At 39.4% G+C, this 20,338-nt stretch overlaps 4 protein-coding genes and 1 pseudogene across 5 annotated transcripts; 1 reads left to right on the forward strand and 4 right to left on the reverse strand.

Annotated features, from left to right (window-relative positions):
- Window positions 1-4,067, reverse strand: LOC106359276 (uncharacterized protein At3g60930, chloroplastic-like). The gene is made up of 4 exons (XM_048750651.1): window positions 3,107-4,067; window positions 2,907-3,041; window positions 1,964-2,826; window positions 1-1,890 (listed from the first exon to the last, which is right to left on the reverse strand). Exons 1-4 carry the CDS (start codon window positions 4,065-4,067, stop codon window positions 730-732), a joined length of 3,120 nt encoding a protein of 1,039 aa, XP_048606608.1. The 3' UTR covers window positions 1-729.
- A 4,354-nt stretch (window positions 4,068-8,421) lies between these two features.
- Window positions 8,422-10,183, reverse strand: LOC106439688 (GATA transcription factor 5-like). The gene is made up of 3 exons (XM_013881188.3): window positions 9,947-10,183; window positions 9,455-9,772; window positions 8,422-9,372 (listed from the first exon to the last, which is right to left on the reverse strand). Exons 2-3 carry the CDS (start codon window positions 9,767-9,769, stop codon window positions 8,674-8,676), a joined length of 1,014 nt encoding a protein of 337 aa, XP_013736642.2. The 5' UTR covers window positions 9,770-9,772; window positions 9,947-10,183; the 3' UTR covers window positions 8,422-8,673.
- Window positions 10,184-12,134: 1,951 nt separating this feature from the next.
- Window positions 12,135-14,543, reverse strand: BNAA01G14530D. 2 transcript variants are annotated; one of them, XM_013881189.3, is made up of 9 exons: window positions 14,393-14,543; window positions 14,210-14,271; window positions 14,038-14,101; window positions 13,547-13,580; window positions 13,191-13,423; window positions 13,039-13,099; window positions 12,864-12,958; window positions 12,589-12,786; window positions 12,135-12,474 (listed from the first exon to the last, which is right to left on the reverse strand). In XM_013881189.3, the coding sequence occupies exons 1-9, from the start codon at window positions 14,426-14,428 to the stop codon at window positions 12,313-12,315; spliced, it is 945 nt and encodes a 314-aa protein (XP_013736643.1). In that variant the 5' UTR covers window positions 14,429-14,543; the 3' UTR covers window positions 12,135-12,312. The 2 variants fall into 2 exon arrangements, with proteins under 2 accessions (XP_013736643.1, XP_013736644.1); XM_013881190.3 differs by having other exon boundaries at window positions 12,589-12,783; window positions 14,393-14,542.
- Window positions 14,544-14,698: 155 nt separating this feature from the next.
- On the reverse strand, window positions 14,699-17,424 carry LOC106442374 (annotated as a pseudogene).
- A 198-nt stretch (window positions 17,425-17,622) lies between these two features.
- On the forward strand, window positions 17,623-18,644 carry LOC106443195 (23.6 kDa heat shock protein, mitochondrial). The gene is made up of 2 exons (XM_013884783.3): window positions 17,623-18,010; window positions 18,088-18,644. Exons 1-2 carry the CDS (start codon window positions 17,806-17,808, stop codon window positions 18,522-18,524), a joined length of 642 nt encoding a protein of 213 aa, XP_013740237.1. The 5' UTR covers window positions 17,623-17,805; the 3' UTR covers window positions 18,525-18,644.
- The last annotated feature ends 1,694 nt before the right edge of the window (window positions 18,645-20,338 follow it).

Here is a 20,338-nt window from a genome sequence, read left to right on the forward strand (position 1 = left end):
GGTCCAGCTGTAACAAAAAAAAAACAGAGTAGATGCACCCCCGTAGTCACTTCTACTCGACCGAGTAAATGCGCCACTCACAGTCACTTTTACTCGGGAAAAACGAACTACGAATGGCTTGATCCTCAACCGAGGTACGTAGGCAGCCTTAACAGGTCCAGCTGTAACAAAAACAAAGTCAAAACCTTACCTAGGTCTCAATTGAATAAACAATGACTTTCACATCGTGGTTCCCGTGCCTCCAGCAGAGGATACGCGGACACTCACACTCCTTTGCTCGCAGCTATGTCCTGATCAGACACTTGGCTCCAGGACCTTAACAGTCACGGTTCACCTATGCCTAAGCATTGAACCGACTAAACAGAGTGAATCTTTGCCTTTTCTCGACTAAAATGTAACGGCCTAGCTACCCGGTTGCTTAATTGTCACTGAGGAAACGGACAGAAGGACCTTTCACTCTTATACTCAATTCTTTGTTATCGACTTTTGGACAACTCCAAAACGAAACATGATGACAGCCGAGTAAAACCAATTACCGGTTCATCACTTGTCTATTTGCAAAAATTAAGAATATGAAAATCTGATGTTTCAAAACACAACAGATAAGTAAAATCGCTTAAGGGTTGCAAATACTGACAAGAAACACAAAGTAGAAAGAGTTTTAAAGTACAACAACAAGGTCTATCAAGACCACCGATGAAAACATCCTAAATATAGCATACAACAAGATCAGACGACGACGTCTTGGTCATCCCTACTCGGGTCAAGCGCTTCGATCGTTTCTTCTTCAACGACTTGATCGCCAAGGCCTTCAACCTGAGCAGAAGGGTCTGGAACTGGCAGGTTCGGGACCATCTCTTCAACAAGCGCCGGCGATGACCCGTTCTCCTCCACGCCCACTCCGTCCTCTTCCCGCTCCTCAGATGAAGAAACCAAGACCGGATCTTCAGCGGCTACATCCCCCGTATCCGTTTGAATCGCTTCCCCGGTCTCCTCGGGATCGCTCCCGTCGGGACGCTCTTCGATGGTAGTTCCTTCGGGAACGACGATACGCTCCGACAAAGCAGAAGTAATGTCTACCATCGGCTCATCGACTGGATCTTCAGTCGCCTCGCGGGAAGTGATCAACTGGGAGGCTGATTCGTGGCCAATCAGACCAACATTTGATCCATACGGGTCGAGTACCCCCATGAGCTCTTCATTCACAAATCGAGAAGGGAGGCTGAGAGGAGAGAGAGCATAATCATCCTCAGAGAACGGCTCGAGGTAAAGATTGGCGACTTCAGCCTCATACATCTTCTCCTGCTCCGAGAAGATGTTGATCATACTCGGCGGAATCGCGATCCCGCTATCTTTAATCATCTCAAGGCATTTTTTGGTTCCTGAAGCCTGCCCATATAAGTTCTTGGCCTTCTCTCGCGCGATAAGGCGATCCAGATAGCCCTTCATCTTACCGATACAGCGAGTAGACTTGTCCGCCATAGCCGTTTGGACCTTGATCCTCTCGCGGGTAACCTCCTGAACCCTGGAATCCCTCAGGCGTTGCCTCTCTTTGACCAGCGTTCCGACGACAGCGTCCCTCTCTCCCTCGAGCTCAGCCTTCTCCTTCTCAAGGGAAGCGACCAATCGCTCTAAGCGAGTTTTCTCGCGGAGAGCGTCCTTCTTCGCAAGACGGTCAGACTTCAGCTTGTCTTCCAACTCCTCGAACTTAACTCGGAGGACCTCTTTCTCTTTGGCCGCTTTGTCGCTGGCCTTTTTGTTCTCGGCGCGTAACCTCTCGATCACGCCCAATCTGGTCCGTGCGAGTTTATCCGAGGCGCCCAGCTGGACCATCGTCTGCTTCAAAGTGCTGTCGTACTTCTCCACGAGATAGTTCATGCTCCCGTCACTCTGCGTGAAGCAAAAGAGACTTAGAAAAATTTTTAAAGAAAGAGAAAGGGAAACAAGGGGAAAACAAGTTTACCCGTCTGCCCGCCATAGCCGCGTCAATGTACTCCCTTTTGAAGTATAAGTCGTCGACCGGCGGCAACTCTTTGGTCCCGCCACGAATCTGACGAGTCAGTTCAGCACACGGAAGTGGATTCAGAACCAACGGAGTCGCCTCGTCGTAAAGGAATTCTACGTGATCCGGGAAGTGAATTCCTCCTCCCGCCTTCCGCGGAAGCGAACCTCCGCTTCCCGCACCAGTCTCCCTCGCAGAAGACGAAGGGGCTCCCTTACTCGACGGAGATTCATCCCGTGAGCCATCTCCGACTTCAGTAGCTGGTTCCCCACTTCTAGAAGGAATCTCGGGAGCAGAAGTCCCATCGCCATCCGCTGACTTCTTCTTCAGTTTCTTCTTGGGACGCTCCTCAGGCGATCCCCGAGTAGAATCGGCCGGATCGTTTCTTTCCGCACCATCATTCCCTGCGGCAGTTGGAGTCTCCATAGCCCCAACAGAAGTCTCTTCACGAGACCTTTTCTTGCTCTCCTTTTTCTTCTTCTTCTTAGCCGCGACTTCAGAGACATCGGCAGAAGGTTGTGCCTCTTCCAAAGGGACACTCCTGTTCTTGGCCTTGGCCCTATTGGCCTTCCTCTTTGGGGAACTCTGAGCTGGCGGCTCAGGGTTCACATCTCCATCTGTGGAAACAGGCCTGACTTCTGAGGCACCGGCAGAAGACGATTTCGTCGAGAGCATTTGAAGCTTCCCTTTCAACAGGGCACTTAAGTCGGGAACTCCCTCCATCTTTCTAGCTTGGTTAAGGAGTTTTTGTTGCTTCCGAGTAAATAGGGAGAGACGTGATTTGCGGGGACCGAGTACACAAGGAAGTCTCGATTCCCAATCAACTATATAAGAAAGAGAAATCAGACACGGAGACTATAAAAAAGGTTCAAGAGCATCTCTCTAGGGTAAACGGCAACTTTACCTCTGGCGATCCTAGCTTGTTGCCGACGTATCCACTCCCGACTAAGATCCGGCCACCTGAGATGACTGTGCGTCGCGATCAGTTGAGCAGTTTCGAAGAATTTCTCTGGATAAGCAATTGTATTGGGATGACGAACTGCAAAAGAAAAGGGGAACATCAGAACCATCGACCAGAATACGAGTAAACAGACAAATTTCTACCAAGTTGCTGATTCCATAAAACGCGATAATCGTCCCCCGGCGGCTCCTCGAAGGCATGCTCGTCGGACTTAATGAAGAAGTAAGCGCGTTGCCAATCCTGCGTCTTGTTGGGATGACCAGTCAAAACGTTGTAACTCGCTCTCATCTTTACCGAGAAGATCCCGTTAGGCTCCGCCTTCGTGAAAGTCAGCTCCTCAAACACCCTCACGCTCATCGAAACATCCATCTCCGCTGCCATAACCATCAACATGACGGCTATGCGCAGCGACCCGTTCAGCAGCTGAGAAATGGCAATATCCCGACGAAATGCGTAAGACGTGATCAGTCTGGGGATTGGGAACCAGAGCTTCGTCTGATCCTTGAAGTAAGATTCATACACGCACTGGTAACCAACCGGTGGCGACCACGGCCGCTGATCGGTTGACGGAATGAGGAAGGTGACTCCAGCGCCACCACTCTCTCTTAGCAATCTCTTCACGGTCTCGTTGGAAGAACAGGAACTGAAAACGTTCCCCCACGATTGAACTCGCGGGTCGCGTAACGCTTCGGGAGGCAGCGAAGGTAGTTCTTCAAAAATCCCACCAGGGTGATATATCACAGGACGACAGTCTACTTCGTAGAACGGAACACTTCTCGGAGCAGGGAGACGGCCTGACTGGTCGATACGACCCCTCCGACGAGCCCGTCTCCTAGGTCTTACGACAAGGCTAGGCGCTTCAGAACCACTCGCCTCTCTATCCTCGTCCTCAACGTTTTCTTCGATTTCTTCGCGAAACTGTCTATGGGCATCAGCGACCAGAAGGCGCTGGGAAAGGCTCATGTTCTCCGTATCCCGCAGAGCATCACGATGGATTATGTCGAAATCCTCCAACGGACCCCCGTCCGCATCCCTAGCCGGGCTTGGCGAAGTAGCTATATCTTTCCCTTTTTCCTCGCGCGATAGCCGATTCCCTGAAGCCATATCTCTTCTACTCGGGGGGACGACTAAACCAGCTAGGTCGCTAGCAAAAAACCCTATGCTACGGAAGGCTTATCTAGAGAGAGAAAATAAAAGTAGAGAGAAGGGAGAGAAAGTGGAATACCTGAGCTTGCAGAGAAGAATGACGAAAGCAAAGGAGAGGCGCCTATTTATAGCAAAAACGAGGCGCATCCTTCGAAGCGTCATCATTAGGTCTACAAAGGCCTAAATGGGCTTCAAAGGCCGCCTAAATGCCCAAAAACCTACTCGCGACGGTTCGGTTTCTCGCCAAAACCGGTTTTCAATCAAGAAACCGGACCGAAATTAATCTCCGGTTCTAGCCCGAACCAATTCGACAGAGTTAACCATCCAAGGACCGCCTGGACTCCTAATCCGAGAAGTTTACCTCCCGAGTAAAACACAACGCATCGTGAGAAGACGTAACGCGGAGCGACTAGACGCGGCACGCGACTAAAACCATACACCAGTAAAACGACCTGTCGTCGGCATTAGGCCCTGTTATATGAGCGAACCTGACCCACAAATTCACTGAGACCGACAAGCCGCTCACAAGTGAACTGGGGGGGGACTTATTGTAGGAGATGGATTACATCCCTCTACAAGGCCCATCACATAACAGGCCCTAGCCCGACAAGGTCGATCAAGCTTAGTCGGCTTAGCGGCTAGAGACGTCAGCTCGACCTCAGAGTACTTTAAGCCGGTCAGCTAAGCCGATCAGCTATACTCGGCTTGGATGAAACAGTACTAAGGCCCACATACTCGGCCTTTGGGCGACAAGGCCCAAAGGATAGGCGCGATTAGGGCACCACGCAGAAGGGCACTATAAGAGAGAAGGAGGAGGCAACGAAAGAGGGACTTTTGGAGAAATCACATACTAAGCGGCTAGATTTAGGGTTTCCTAATCATCTCTTCGATCTTGTCGTTTAAACCTCTGATCTTGTCTCCTTACTTTCGATCAGTCTTGTAACCCACTGTGTTGATTCTAATAAAAACGTCTTTAGTCATCCCATTTTCTAAGTTATCATTCTAATCGACTGAATCCTGTACAAACACGGTGGGCGCCAATTGTTTGTACAGGATTCAGTCGATTAGAATGATAACTTAGAAAATGGGATGACTAAAGACGTTTTTATTAGAATCAACACAGTGGGTTACAAGACTGATCGAAAGTAAGGAGACAAGATCAGAGGTTTAAACGACAAGATCGAAGAGATGATTAGGAAACCCTAAATCTAGCCGCTTAGTATGTGATTTCTCCAAAAGTCCCTCTTTCGTTGCCTCCTCCTTCTCTCTTATAGTGCCCTTCTGCGTGGTGCCCTAATCGCGCCTATCCTTTGGGCCTTGTCGCCCAAAGGCCGAGTATGTGGGCCTTAGTACTGTTTCATCCAAGCCGAGTATAGCTGATCGGCTTAGCTGACCGGCTTAAAGTACTCTGAGGTCGAGCTGACGTCTCTAGCCGCTAAGCCGACTAAGCTTGATCGACCTTGTCGGGCTAGGGCCTGTTATGTGATGGGCCTTGTAGAGGGATGTAATCCATCTCCTACAATAAGAGTTTGCTTTTCTATCACCAATACGTTGGAACTTCTACAACATAAGAAGAACGAGATCGCAAAGAAGTTTGTAAGGTCTCTGACATATGATTCGAGGAAAATACAGCTGAACCTGAACCTGGAGAAACAAATATTTTAAACATCACTGGTCAGGACCATTTCACTTCAGTAAAGATCATTGCGAGTATTGCTTTGATCCATATACCTTGGTTGGGCCATCAAATTCCCTCTTGATATTGTTGTTTATATCATTAATGGGCTTTTGCTAAGCCCGTATAAGTGCCAGGAAGAAGCCTAACACGTGGAACTAGACTATTATCACCTTGATAATAAGTCAAACAAGTTAGGCGAACTCGGTACACTCGATTGTTTCCACTCCATTTGTCTCCATCTATCGAAAGTCAAAACTCAAAGCAGGCTAATATTCAAAAATGAACGTGCTAGTGTTCATTTTTAACACTACTGATTCCGTTGTCAAAAGAAAAAAAAAGAAATATCATGCATAGAATGTCTTAATTATTACACTACATGGTCCTATTTATATAGGGAGATGATACCATGATCTGTTACTGTTCTTTTGAATTTATAGATATGTTTCAGTTTTGCTGACCCTTCTATTATTATCGTAGTTTATACTGGACATACTCTATTAATAAAAACGGTGGGTATACTGAAAAAAAAAAGCCGGTCACATATAAGCCAAACAAATTGATTATTACTAATTTACTACGTATATTTAATACCGTTATTGGCCAACCCTAATCTATATATTCATTGTTAATGCATATCACATGTTATCAGTACTAGAATGAATGATATTAGAAGATAAGTGGTTATACAAAAGAAAATTTTACCAACAAGTGGTTATTCGGAAAAAAATAGCGTAATGATTCTAGAAAGTTACATGAGCTATTCAAGAATGTCATCCGGACCATATATATAGTGGTGTATTTAACTGAGTTTGAGATAATTTCTATTAAAATAATAAATTCATTGTTATTCAAATATATATTTAAAAATTATTTAAAATTCTGTGTTATTGAATTTGATATTTTGTAAAATGTTCTAAAATTTACTGTTATTGGAATATTTTAAATTGTAAAATTCTCATGATTTTCATAGTGTTTGGATGGAATTTCTTAGTTAAATTTTTTTTTAAATTTTATGATTTTAAATGAGATTCAATTGTAGTTTAACAAAAAATTGTATTAAAATCTCTAATCATAGAAAATTATTTAAAAATCACTAAAAATTAAATCACCTCAAACTTAAAATTGAACACACTCTCCATAATACTTTCACTTTGGGAACAGACTTTATCTTTAACGGAAGAAGGTTTCCCTCTACACTTTAGATGTCTTATTAATACATGCATTAAAGCTTGGTTAGTTAATAATAGTTTAGTTTTAACATGTCACTACAGTTATAATATTTCACTGTCGGTGGTTTCTCAACGGATTTCGATTGAACGATATCGGTGCTTGAACGTAATAAAGATAGCGGTGAAGTCTATGTAAGACATTAACATGACTTGTGTTAAAATTTAAGAAAAACTATTAAATTGACTATTATACTTTCAAGAATTATACTCCCTCCGTTTTTTTATATAAATCGTTTTATAGCTATGCACGTAGATTAAGAAAACCATTAATTTCTTATATTCCTTCCGTTTTTTAATATAAGTCGTTGTAGAGAAATTTTTTTGTTCCAAATTATATGTCGTTTTCGGTTTTCTATGTAAAATTTATTAGTAATTAATGTTGTATGACCAATGGTAATATATCTTTTATTTTTCTATTGGTTGAATTGTGGTTAGGTAAATAATTAATGATGTTTTTGTTTAGAAAATATAAGAAATTAATGGTTTTCTTAATCTACGTGCATAGCTATAAAACGACTTATATAAAAAAACGGAGGGAGTATTTTCTAAACAAAAACATCATTAATTATTTACCTAACCACAATTCAATCAATAGAAAAATAAAAGATATATTACCATTGGTCATACAACATTAATTACTAATAAATTTTACATAGAAAACCGAAAACGACATATAATTTGGAACAAAAAAATTTCTCTACAACGACTTATATTAAAAAACGGAGGGAGTACAAAATTGAGGATACCGCGTTGACCATCACGTGCCATGTTGTTAATCAAGAGAAATGGTTGATTAATCTACTACAGTTCGTGAAACTAAAAACTCATTTACGTAATTGATGTTACCAAGTCAAGAAGATTAAGTTGCAGTCAACCATTTTGGGCGTTAAACAAGGGCTCTTCGTCATTTAGTTTCCAAGTTTAAAATTTTAACAAAACGACGACTAAAATTTAGTAGAACTATGAATATCAAGAACTGACCATATGTAGCTAACCGATAAGCAATTATTAAATGACCAATTTAACGATTCTTTTCCCCATATTTACAGACTAATAAGCTTATACGTTTTCTAACATAAACATAGAGGTACAAAAAAAAAGCTAGAGACTAAAAAAGTCGCTAAGCAACAAAAGAGAAACACATGGTTTAGAATTAGAGTAGAAGTAACAAAAAGAAAATATTTTAGGCTTTAGCTCAAGAAAAGAAAAAGAATGAGACTGGCATGAGCATGAGCATGATAGGCATAATGGTGTCAGTTTTGGTTTGGTCTATTCATTAATGGGCATAGTAATTAAAGTTGTAGACCAATTCCAACCTATACATTAACTTCACGTTTTCATAACATTTGAAATGTAACTTATTAAAAATTCATCTAAACAAACTTTTTGCTACCAAAGAAAAACATTGAAAAGGGAACTGAAAGTAACTCATACAGGCACAATAATAATATGACATTTTGACATAATCAGTTTACTAAGAACTGATGAGACTCATACTCCTAGCATGAAAAAGAAAACTAAGATAATTAAAGTAAAATGCTACAAAAAAAAATGAAAGTAATATACAACATAACAGTTAATGAGAAACTAAAAATGGACTAAAACTGAGACTGAATCAGGTCCTACATCTCTGTCCTAATTTCAAGGCTCTATTTCTTCAAAAACTTGGTACAGCTTGTGGGGTCTTAACAGGCTGGTTTAAACCGGTTGAGCTGTCATCGGTCGGCTCTTTCTTACGCCGCATCTCTATGACTTTGCGGTGGTGGTTGGAGTGGAGCTCACTCGAAAAGGTCGGGCTACAAGCGGGTCTGTACTCCGGTAGTAACCGACCCGACTTATAACGAACACCGCACGCATTGCAAAGCGTCTTGGCTCCCTTCGGTCCAGCTCTCCACTGCGGAGTTTTCTGAACGCCGCAGTGACTGCACCGTCGCTGCGGCTGCTGCTGCTGCAACTTAGCGCTGAAAACAGACTCTGCCGACCTTTTCTTGTACTTCTTGGGAACGGGAGGTTTCTCGGACGTGAAGTCAGGCTCGAGCAGCTCAGCACCGGAGAACCACGGGCTTGAAAGACCCGAAGAGGAGGAAGAGGAGGAGGTGGAACTCGATGAAGAAGGCCCGGACGAACCAAGCGACCAGGCCTTGAGTCCATTACGGTACCGTCTGCTACGGGCTTTGGCTGGAAGAGGGGACTTGAAACAAGACTCTTCAGAGGCTGGAGTCACCGGGTGTTTCCGGTCACCGGTTAACCACGCCGGTTTTTCAGCCGGTGTTCCGGTGAGGTTAGGAGCCGAATATTCCGTGAAGGAATCGTCAACGAAATGGGACAGCCACTCAAGGTCCGCTAATTCATCCATCTAATAACAAAAAAAATAAAAATAAAATATTAAGGATTAATTATCTCTGTAATTTGGTTTAAGGAAATAAAAAAGAATTTACCGGTACGGGGAGTTGGTTTGAAGGGAGAGAACCAAACTCGTTTCCCGGGGGAAGTACTTCTTCGACGTCGTTTGGTTGCTCGGAGGAGACACAGAGCAGAACCTCTTGTTGAGCCTTGGGTTCAGCGGCCTCTTCTTCCTCGACGAAAACGTCGTCGTTTGACAAGTCAAGTAAGTCGTCTACGGAGAAATCTTCGGAGGAAAAGTCATTTTGAGCGGCTGTTACAGCGTGAAACTCTTCGTAAACCGGAGGAGTTGTTTTCAGAGCCATCTCTTGTCTGATACTGCTCTTCAACCCAGCTTCCATACGTTCCATTTCCTGTAAGAACAAAAGAAACTTCAGCAAACATGAAAAAAACGAAAACGTACCCAAAGAAAAAAACGTTACTTTCATTCCCAAAGCAAACGAAAACAAAAAAATCAAATAGATATTCAGTGACGAGAAGGAAAGCCCTAACAACTTCTCTTAAAATTAGATAGATATTAAAAATACCTAATAGACAGAGGGGGAGAGAGAGAGAGAGTTGTCTGAGAAGAAGAGAGACGAATGAGCGGTGTGGAGAGAGGAAGAAGAAGGGATAATAAAAGAGAGAAAGAAATATCATTTACTCGTTTTTATTAAACCTCATTAGGTTAAATATAAAATGACAGTTTTTTTTTCTTATTTGCGCTCATCTCGGGAATTACTTTCCTTCCCGCTCAGTGGTTTTGATTTTGCACTAATTTGTTAACATAAATAATAAAATAAAACTTGACCCAAAAAAATAAATAATAATAATAAATAAAACAAAAAGTTAAATGTGTCCATTATTAAATTAATAGTGAGAGGAAATGACTATAATAACCTTAAAAAGCAATAATGAAGAAAAAGCATGTCTTCGGAGTAAAGGTTAAGTGAGAGAACTGAAATGATGCAGACAAATGGCGGGCCAGCTTTTGTCCTTACCACGTGAAAATGATTCCTCTTTTTTTTTTTTCTCTCATTATCCTTCGGACTAAACCAACATATAAAATTATTATTCTTCATCTAATATACATTCTATTAAGACAAATAAAAGGAAAAGTATCTGTGCAGATTCCAACTTTTTTTCCCTGTACTAAATTGGTTTAGATTCTCTTCGTAGTTACTATTTTATCTCTCATTTTTTGAACAAAATCTATACTATTATTTTATCTCTATAATATAGTTTTTTTTATGCTAGTGTCTTCCAAGTTGAAAAATGAATGTTTAATTGTTTTTAATCAGATTTTAATTGGTTGTTTAGATAAAGGGGTTAAAGCGTTCTAAAATTTTGGTAATACCTTTTTCCAACCTGATGAAGGAATTTGATATTCGAATTTAAGGAACAAGGATTATAGATCATAGAGTAGTACATATATATAATCTTGAAAAATAATAGTAATAAAATCTTGGGAAATTTAATGTTGTGGGTAAAAGAAAGAAAGAAAGAAATTTGATGATGTGTCGTGCTCTGTTTAGTTATGTCTCACACATTTGACGTGGTCGAACCAATCAGAATTTCTTGATAGCTAATATACATTGTTTCCATACTGACTTTTCCATAATTATTTTGAAGAAAATGAATAACAAATCATGGAGTTTTTGTTCTAACTTCTGCTTGGAATACATAAAATATATATTCTTACATTTAGGGACTCACAATTTGTTCTGCGTTTTTAACTGTATATATTTTAAACTAAACTATTAAATTATCTTCGACTTGCATGTCGGCAGAGTATGCTTATAATCATTTTTATGTTTTTTTTGTTGTTTGCTAAGCAACTGTTTATACTGTAAAAAGTTTAAAATGTCTAAAATGCCAAATTAAGAAGAAGAAGAAGAAAAGTAGAAGGGAATGTGACAGAGAATGAAGAGAGAAGACCTATACGTCCCACGAGAGTTGTTCGCCACTTTTGAATTTTCCAAACCAGTTAAGACGTTTCAGTCAGTCTTCAGTTTTGTATGGACCATTCAAATAATTTTAACAACTATAACCCAAAAAACTGATACTATATAATATGGTTGCGGGTTTGTTAATTTTTCATCATAAGTAAATAATTTGGTTGTATTATCCTCTCGGGAGATTTTTATTTTTAAATATCAAATTTGAAAACTTGGAGCGGCCCACAAAATGGGTAGTTGGAGCGGGAAATCATTCAATTTTGTCACATATTGACTGCTCAAGCCCGTGGCTTCTAGTACCTTTCACCTTACAAACTTTTCTTATATTTAAAACAACAATCTGCCACACAAACCAAAAAAATATATTTTTGAATGAAAAACGATTACTGCCAATTTGGGTAAATCAAGCTGTATTGCATGTTAGAATTACAAATACGTTTTTGACAATAGGACGTCGCTAGTTCAACTTCATATTTGTCTTTGTTTCAAATTCCAACTCTGTTTTCTTGTTTAATGAGAATTTGAGGTAACTCTTGATTCTTACTAGCGCACAAAAAAATTTCACCACTAGGAATAACGCGATGAATGTTTTCGTCTTGTGTCTTGCTCACCATCGTGTACATGCTGGTCGAGATGATGTCCGGAGCATGCAGCAAGTCTTGATCGTTTCAAAAAAATTTCTTGGACACTACTTGTCTAAACTTTCTTTCAAGTCATACTGTGGTCTGTTTTGGCACTCAGTTGCGTTACTATCAGAAAGAACTCTGAACGTTTCAAATTGTTAAGAGTTTGCTTTCACTCCCAATACCATTTGATCTTTTACAACACAAGAAGACATAAAGAAGAGATTCTACGATCACGACTGGTTTGTAGTTAAAACAATCTAAGTGGACAATACTACTTACTACTCTCTTCACATATTTTATGAACAAGACCCACTACGAGTAGAACAGCCTTCACTTGTTTATTTGCATGTCTGGTTCAGAGTTCAAAAGAGACTCAACATCGGGAGTAACAGTCGCAAACTTCGCTGAAGAACCAATGCGACAGCAGTTCCTCTCTTTGCCGTTGATCGCTGCCACATCATTATGAAATACTGTATTCGGACCTGGCGACACCTGCATTTATGTTTAGAACTAAGAGTTCAGAGAGCTGATGAAGAGCTACAAGCAGAGTTCATTTAACTTGACATGTGTGTGTGCTCACATATAGGTAAAAATGAATTAACTTACATCATAGAGGACATCTCCAAGTTTCAACTTGACAGTACCACTCTTGTAAACTAGCATTTTGCCCATGAACCCCTCTGGTAAACCTTCAAAAGGGCTGCTTCTCTCTGATACTGATCTCTTGGCGGTCGGTTGCTTCGTTACAGGGAGAGAGTCCGGGACCTTAAAGAAAAGCATCTGTTTTTTGCAGTGTGGTCCCTGCTGGCAGCTCAATCAGTCAAAAACTCAGTGAAGAGTTCATATCGATGTCAATACCAACATGTTTACAAGTTCATTACCGATGTTAGACCGAGTTCTTCAGCTGAGTTGATGCTGTTCTCATCATAATGAAGGTGTTTAGCCACGTTCCCGAACTCCTCCTGGTCAAGAAGTTCTACAACACAAAGAGGTGGTCAAAAGCAGAAAGCAAACACATTCACAAAGCTGAGCTTTGAGATTCACATCAGAGCATACCTGGATCACCAGAGTTAGGCTTTCTCAAAGGAAGAACAGTAGGATAGTAAGAGTTTTGATCCTGGCACATGAAAATGAGAACCAACCTTATGTCACATAAACTAACACAAGAGAGGAGAAATAAAGCTTATTATCAGAGAGATTCTAGTTACCCAAGGTTCAATGTAGTCCTGCTCAATTCTTGTAACACAAGTATGAATCTCTTCTACATCTTTTCGAGCAGGAGGAGAAGAAACAACAGGAAGAATAGCAGCAGAAGAAACAGTGGTAGCAGAAGAAGAGGGATTCAAATTAGAACCGTGCTCATCATCTTCTTTAGGAACCCCAAAAGATTTTATTGCAAGTGACGAGAAGTTTGGTTGGAATGCAACCTCAACCGAAGATGCTGCAAGTTTTAAAAAAGTTTTCAAGAATGATACATACCACCACCTTCCTCACAAATGTTTCTCAGATATCCCATTCACAGAACTACACATTATACATCAATGAAGAATGAAATAGCAATTACCTTTTGGTTCAGTTTTAGGTCTCCTCTTGCCAATCTGTAACAGGAACAGAAGCAAGCAGGATTCAACTTGGAGCATTTGGGTGATAACAACTAAGCAGTTATATGGTTACAATCAAGTATAATCAACACATGTTACTCGTCATGGACCAACTCATTTCATAATATAAAGCTCTAAAAAGCCATCCTTAAACCATTTGGTGCATATTTGAAATATATTTACTAATATTATTTGCTGCATTTTAGTTAATAAATCAAATACCAAGAAACTTAACCAAAGCGAAGAATTTGTTCTTGGCTAAAGATGAAGAAAGCACACCGTTTTGATGTCATATGTTAATAAATATAAAAATAATCTAATGTGTAAGATGTTGAACTATTAAAAAAATTATAAGGAAAGTACTACGGTTAGATAAACTGTTAATTAATCTTGTTTTACAAGGAAATAAAAATAGGAAAGCAGCAAAGACTGAGAGAAGATAAACAATACATACGCCGATACGTTTAGCGATCTGTCGTGCTGCTTTTTTATTCTCTTCCTCGGCCTCAGCAGCTTCACTGTTGGTGTGTGTGTGTGTGTGTTCAGAGAAAAAATATATAATTTTTTTTTAAAACATGTATAATTCATGTGTGTGTAGATAAGTAAGGGTGAAAAAGAAGAATTACGTTTTGGAGATAGGAGGGATCGGCCGGAGAGAAGGCGTCGGAGCTCTTGGTTGAAACCTCCGCTGAGGAGAAGGGGAAGAGGGGATAATTTCAGTGAAAACCCCAAATTTTCGCGGCGAAATTTTGGGTGAGATTTGAGCTGAAATTAACAGGAGGGAATGAGAAGATGGAATCAGTGTGTACCTTGGACTTTACGGGAACCTGAGAGCCTGAATCCATGGCAGTCGCTGGCGAGGGAAATTCGGAAACGGGAAAAAAAAATTAGGGATTTTGGGAGAAGGAGGAATCGAACTCGGGACCTACGAAAATCTGAAATGAGAAGTTTCCAAGTGACCTAGGAACGCTTTTAATGTTGCTTCTTTGTTGATAACAATATCAATACTTACGTAAGATGATCTTTAATTAAAACGCGTTTAAATTGTTGCTATTTGCTATACATTATGGAACAATACTATTATTACTTTCTGTCTTACCTCCTTTTCCTATAACATTTTTTGTTGTATGAATTGATGATAGATATATATGTATCATGTATGTATTAACTGTCGCTTGAACTATAAACTTTAGTATACTTATATACAAGATTATTACTCGCTAAGAACTTTTGAGCATATATGTGTTTTATTAGCTTGGGGAATATAAACTTTTACGGTACCTGTGAAAAAGACAAAATTAGTCAATTACCATTCTGAAACTTGCATCGTTTGATCAAACATCTTCTAGACCTAAATGTTTGTGTGTTTAATTTATATAATTTCATTTGGTCTTCATTATTGGTGGAGAACATAGACTATAGAGTCACCAGTTTGCACATTGTATAAGGTAATTGAAATTTGGAAAACCAAATGTTTGTGTGTTTAATTCATATAATTTCGTTTCTTATACCAGATTTGGTCTTCATTATTGGTGGAGAATATCGACTATAGAGTCACCACTCTGCACATTGTATAGTGTAATTGACATTTAGTTACACATTCCAACTTCTGAGATACTAGAAAAACCACTATTATCAATTTGCTGCAAATGTTTTCTTTGTTCTTCAATCTTCTGGAGAAAGTGAACCTTTAAGCTACTCTCATTTGCCTGTTGAAAACGAAAATTTCACCACTTTCGCCTTTGAATCTTCCAAATTCTAATTGAAAAATAATTTAGTAATTAATCAAAGGAGTAGATGATTTACTGCAAATACAGGAACAAGGAAAAGGCTCTTCACCAACTCTTCAAAATATAAAAATTCTTGTTTGGACATATTGAGCAATTCTGTCATCTCATATAGGATTATTTCAACCTGCTGATATGTGACCCAAACATACTTAAATTAATTCCTTATTCATACTAAAAAACAAGAAACTAGAAAATATACCAATAAATAAAATGGAATTACTCGTGGGAGAAACTTGATGACAATGTCCTCGATCTCATCCATGACTTCTATAGCTCTGACCATTTCTTCATGTATGGACACCACATCTACCTGCACCCTCCACACTATTATTTTCCATTTCTTAGCAGAACATAAACAAGTTTATTGAGAAAGAAAAAGTAAACAAAACTATCTTACCGTTGCCCCATGTAGGAGAGGTAAACGGGCAGACAATGCCTGCAATTTTCGAGTTAGCTTGCTCAACGCTTCACAGTTTTTCGCATCCAATTTGGACCACTCATTGAGCAAAGGCATTTGAAGGCTCAGAACATGATGTAGTTTAATTTCTTGACGTAGCCTTTGAACTTCAATTAAATTTTCCACTACGTACTTCCTCATTTTGTATATCCTAAGCCAAACCCAAAACCATTGATCCTGAAATAAACCACACAAACATATATTGATTCGATTATTATATATATTTACATTTTGATACATTTTTACAAATGAAAAAGTAACAGTTTTGTACCTCAACGTTGACCTTAAGGTTAGCCATAGTGGCTTCTGCTCTTGCGTTAATAAACCTAAGTTGAATTAATCTGTTGTGAAAAATCCTAAACCGGTGATACTCTTCCTCTTGTACCGGAGATACTTTCTTCTGTGCCTTAAAGTACTTCAGAACTCCCGCGCCACGGCTCCACCGCCACCGTTTCTCATCTTTGCCTTGCTTACCGGCGACTCAGGCGGCGTGTGGCACATTGAAGTCGACGGAGCTGAGCTGGATGAAGAAGTTTTCATCGTTGAACCTCTCCCCGGGGACAATGACCACGCTGATGGTGAGCTAGCTCCCGATTTTGCACCTTTAAGTGTTATAATTACGAGGACTGCCACGCTCACGTTGCTCCAAGTACCGAGAAAACACCTCTCTTCTTCTACCGTTGTTCACCTCGTGAGATCTTGACGCGCTGTTTCTTGCTGGGATCATCTCGCTGGATCCGGTGGGTCTTGAAGATCTTGTTTGTGGATTGTGATCTGGTTATAGTCACATGTTTGCTTGAATTGGAAGGAGAAGAGGAAGAAGATGATGAACAAGAAGACGAGTAGGAGGTTATAATCCGGCTCCGGTCAATATGCGGCGAAGGAGGCCGAACTCTGCGACCAGTGGTGGTGGTGGTTGTCATTCTCTTTGATATTTGTTTTTTGATAAAGTTCTTTGATATCTTACAGTTGATTAATCATGCAAGACTTATATTTAAGCCGGACAATGTACATCGGACTGTATAAGCTTATGATATATGACAATATATTGTTATAGGATTTTATATAAATCAGATATGCTTAATAACGTTTGGGGGTTCGTAGGAGTTGAGAGCACGTAGAGGCAGGTATGAACACTTCTGCGTGTAAGCCTATCTATATAATTTAATATCTGATAGAATGTATTTGGTAGTGTTACAAAGAAAATATAATATACGTATAATGTCAAAGCATACGAAGGTCAGCTTAGCTAAAGACACGTCTTCTGATTATCTTTGTAGCGCTATATGTTTTTTTTTTTTGAACTTTTGTAGCGCTATATGTTTCGCAGTTAAATAACACGGAGTGACGTTGAAATTTTTGATTATTGTACTTTTCGGATAAATCACATAATATTTTTTTTTATTAAACAACATAGTGGCTGAATGATTCAAAACATAAATGTCCCATTTAAAACGTCCAATGTGGATAATTACATAGAAAATATAATAAGAAAAACATCAAGTTTTCTATAACATTTGAAAATCTGAATAATCTTATACGTAATTTATTTAATAAATTAGTCTTTTACGGATAGAAAAATGCTACAAAAACGTACAAATTAGATAAAATAAAAAAATCAATGTTGGAGAAATATACCACTATTTGTCATTTCCACAAATTAATCTTTGTTTTATGTTTGACCAGTTAAGTCTATAAATATAATAAACACGGGCCAAATATGATGGGCCGTTAATGGACATGATAACAGTTACTTGTTGCCCTAAGCTTGGGAGCCACGCAGCTCTAGAACTATCCGGAAACATGTTCTATCCTCTACTCTCTAGAACATTGTCTAGCACCCGAACATATCCAGTTTCACCGCTTTCCTCTTATATATAATCTCACCTGTCTCCATTTTCGCCGCACACTAACTCAGACAAAGACTGCACTCTCTGATAAACTTTCTAAGACAAGCTCACTGTTTCTTCTACGCATGGCGTCATCCCTCGCTCTCAGGAGACTTCTCTCATCCACCGTCGCTCCTGGTTCCCGTAGCTTTCTTCGTCCCCAAGCTGCCTCTCGCCTCCTCAACACCAACGCGGTCAGGAGCTATGACGGAGGTGAAAATGAACGCGGTGTTGATATAGACCGACGCTCTGATCGCTCTGTTTCTCGCCGTGGTGATGATTTCTTCACTGGTAACTCAGAACGCCATTCCTCAGCTCTCTCAAGTTTTATCAAGATCTGTATCTGATCTTTCTTGTTTTTCTTGTAGACGTGTTCGATCCCTTTTCTCCGACAAGGAGTATCAGCCAGGTGCTAAACCTTATGGACCAGTTCATGGAGAATCCTCTGCTATCAGCTACGCGAGGCATGGGAGCTTCTGGAGCGCGTCGTGGTTGGGATATCAAAGAGAAAGACGATGCCCTCTACTTGAGGATCGACATGCCTGGGCTGAGCAGAGAGGATGTGAAGCTGGCTTTGGAGAACGACACTCTGGTTATAAGAGGAGAAGGGAAAGATGTGGACGATGGTGGCGAGGAAGGTGGAGAGACTGGTAATAGGAGATTCACAAGTCGGATTGGGTTGCCTGAGAAGGTGTACAAGACCGATGAGATTAAAGCGGAGATGAAGAACGGTGTTTTGAAAGTTGTGGTTCCGAAGATGAAGGAAGAGGAGAGAAACGATGTTCGTCAGATCGAAATCAACTGAAACGTCTGTCACTTTTAGTTATGTTGTTGTTTGTGAGGATATGTGTTGAATAAGAAGTGTGTTGTACTTGTCGAGTCATGTACTCTAAAAGCTGAGGAAAGCTCTTATGTGTTTATTCAAGCTGTGTGGGTTTATTTCTCAAGTCAAAACCGCGGTTGCCAGAATGGTGATCAATTAAAATTAGTTACATACTTAAAAAGTAGTCTATAGTGAACTAAAACGGAGGAGTATTGTTTAGTGATAAATTTGCGTTAAGGGAATTTGAAGTGTGTTAAAGCTTTAACACAACATAGAACTTTTTACCAAAAAAAAAACACAACATAGAACTGGAGGGAGATTCAAGAGAGATTTCTGGATACAGAATCTTATACACATCATGCGAATATGCCAAGGCTTACAGTTGTGACACATGTTCACTTCAAACGAATAGCATCTAAAACATCATAAGAAATGCTCAGAAAAAAAACATCATAAGAAATAAACATAATCCATAAATTCTGTTGTCTGAACAACACTTACTATCATTAGACAAAAAGTATGTGTAGTGGCGCTCTCAGACTAGCTACTACACAAAACAAGAATCATTGAATGTACACCGATATGATGTTTCCTCATCTCAATTGTCTTAGTAGTCATCAGATGGACCTTGCTCCATCATGTGCACAGGAAGTTTAAGTATTTCTTTAGGGTATCTTCAATTGGTTAACATGTTTGTGTGTGTGTTTTACTCTAATATTTTTTCTCTTTTCCCCTCTAACAAGAATATTTTAAATGTATTTTGTTATTAACATTTGTAATTTATTTCGACAACTTTTTATTTTAGTTTAGAAACTTACAAATTGTACCAAAAATAACTTTATTTTAGCTAGATTTTATTACATATATGAAATTAGCTAGCTTCTAAAATAATATAAAATTATTTATATAAATTTATAGTTGTATTATGAATATATTAATAATTCTATTAAAGCATAAAACACAAATATAGAATCTTTTTAGATACAAAACTATATAAAAGTTGAAAGGTTAGTTTATAAATAAAATTTAGCATTTAGTGTCTTCTTAATTTTGAAAAATATTATTTATCTTTGTTTTTCTCTCAAAATGATGCATTGTTGGAGACTGTTTTTCCTTTCTTTTCCTATCTTTATATTTCTCCTCCAAATGTTGGGTGCTGCTCCAAATGTATTATTGCTAAGGTTAAATTACACAATATATTTGCAAGGAAAATAAGATGACAAAAAGGTAAAAGTTGGTATTTCATGAGGCATATCATATGTTGGCGGATAAAGATCTGAGCGGATAACAAATAACTCGTAGCGTTAAGATAATCACATGCATTAGACCAAAAAAAAAAAAGATAATCACATGCATCATTCATTAGCTGTAATCCGGTTCATGTAGTTTTTCTTTTGTCGAAAATATTACCATAACAAAAGAGGATAATCTTAGAACAGCGTTAATGCAGGGTTTTAAAGACTTTTAAGAGCTATGGAGTCCACCAAAAAGTTAAAACCCACTCCTTCTTCCTCTTCTGCAAGAAGCGAGTGTGGTAAAATTTCTGTACTGTTCGCGGACTCCACAGAAACGTGGTGGTCTGCGATTGGTCTATTTTTAATTTTTTTTTTTTTTTAAAATCGAACAAAACAAAAAAAATATATAAAATAAAAAATAAGAACCCAGTTTTCTCTTGCTTGGGTTAATCCTGCTCTTAGGCGGAGCCGTTTGCTAGTCAATGGTTGGTTACATGGGCCTTACTGAAGCCCACAAGGTCCAACAAACATAGATTCTGTACTTTCACTGTTTGTTCCGTA

This window comes from Brassica napus, chromosome A1, assembly GCF_020379485.1.
Source record: "Brassica napus cultivar Da-Ae chromosome A1, Da-Ae, whole genome shotgun sequence".
NCBI lineage: Eukaryota > Viridiplantae > Streptophyta > Magnoliopsida > Brassicales > Brassicaceae > Brassica > Brassica napus.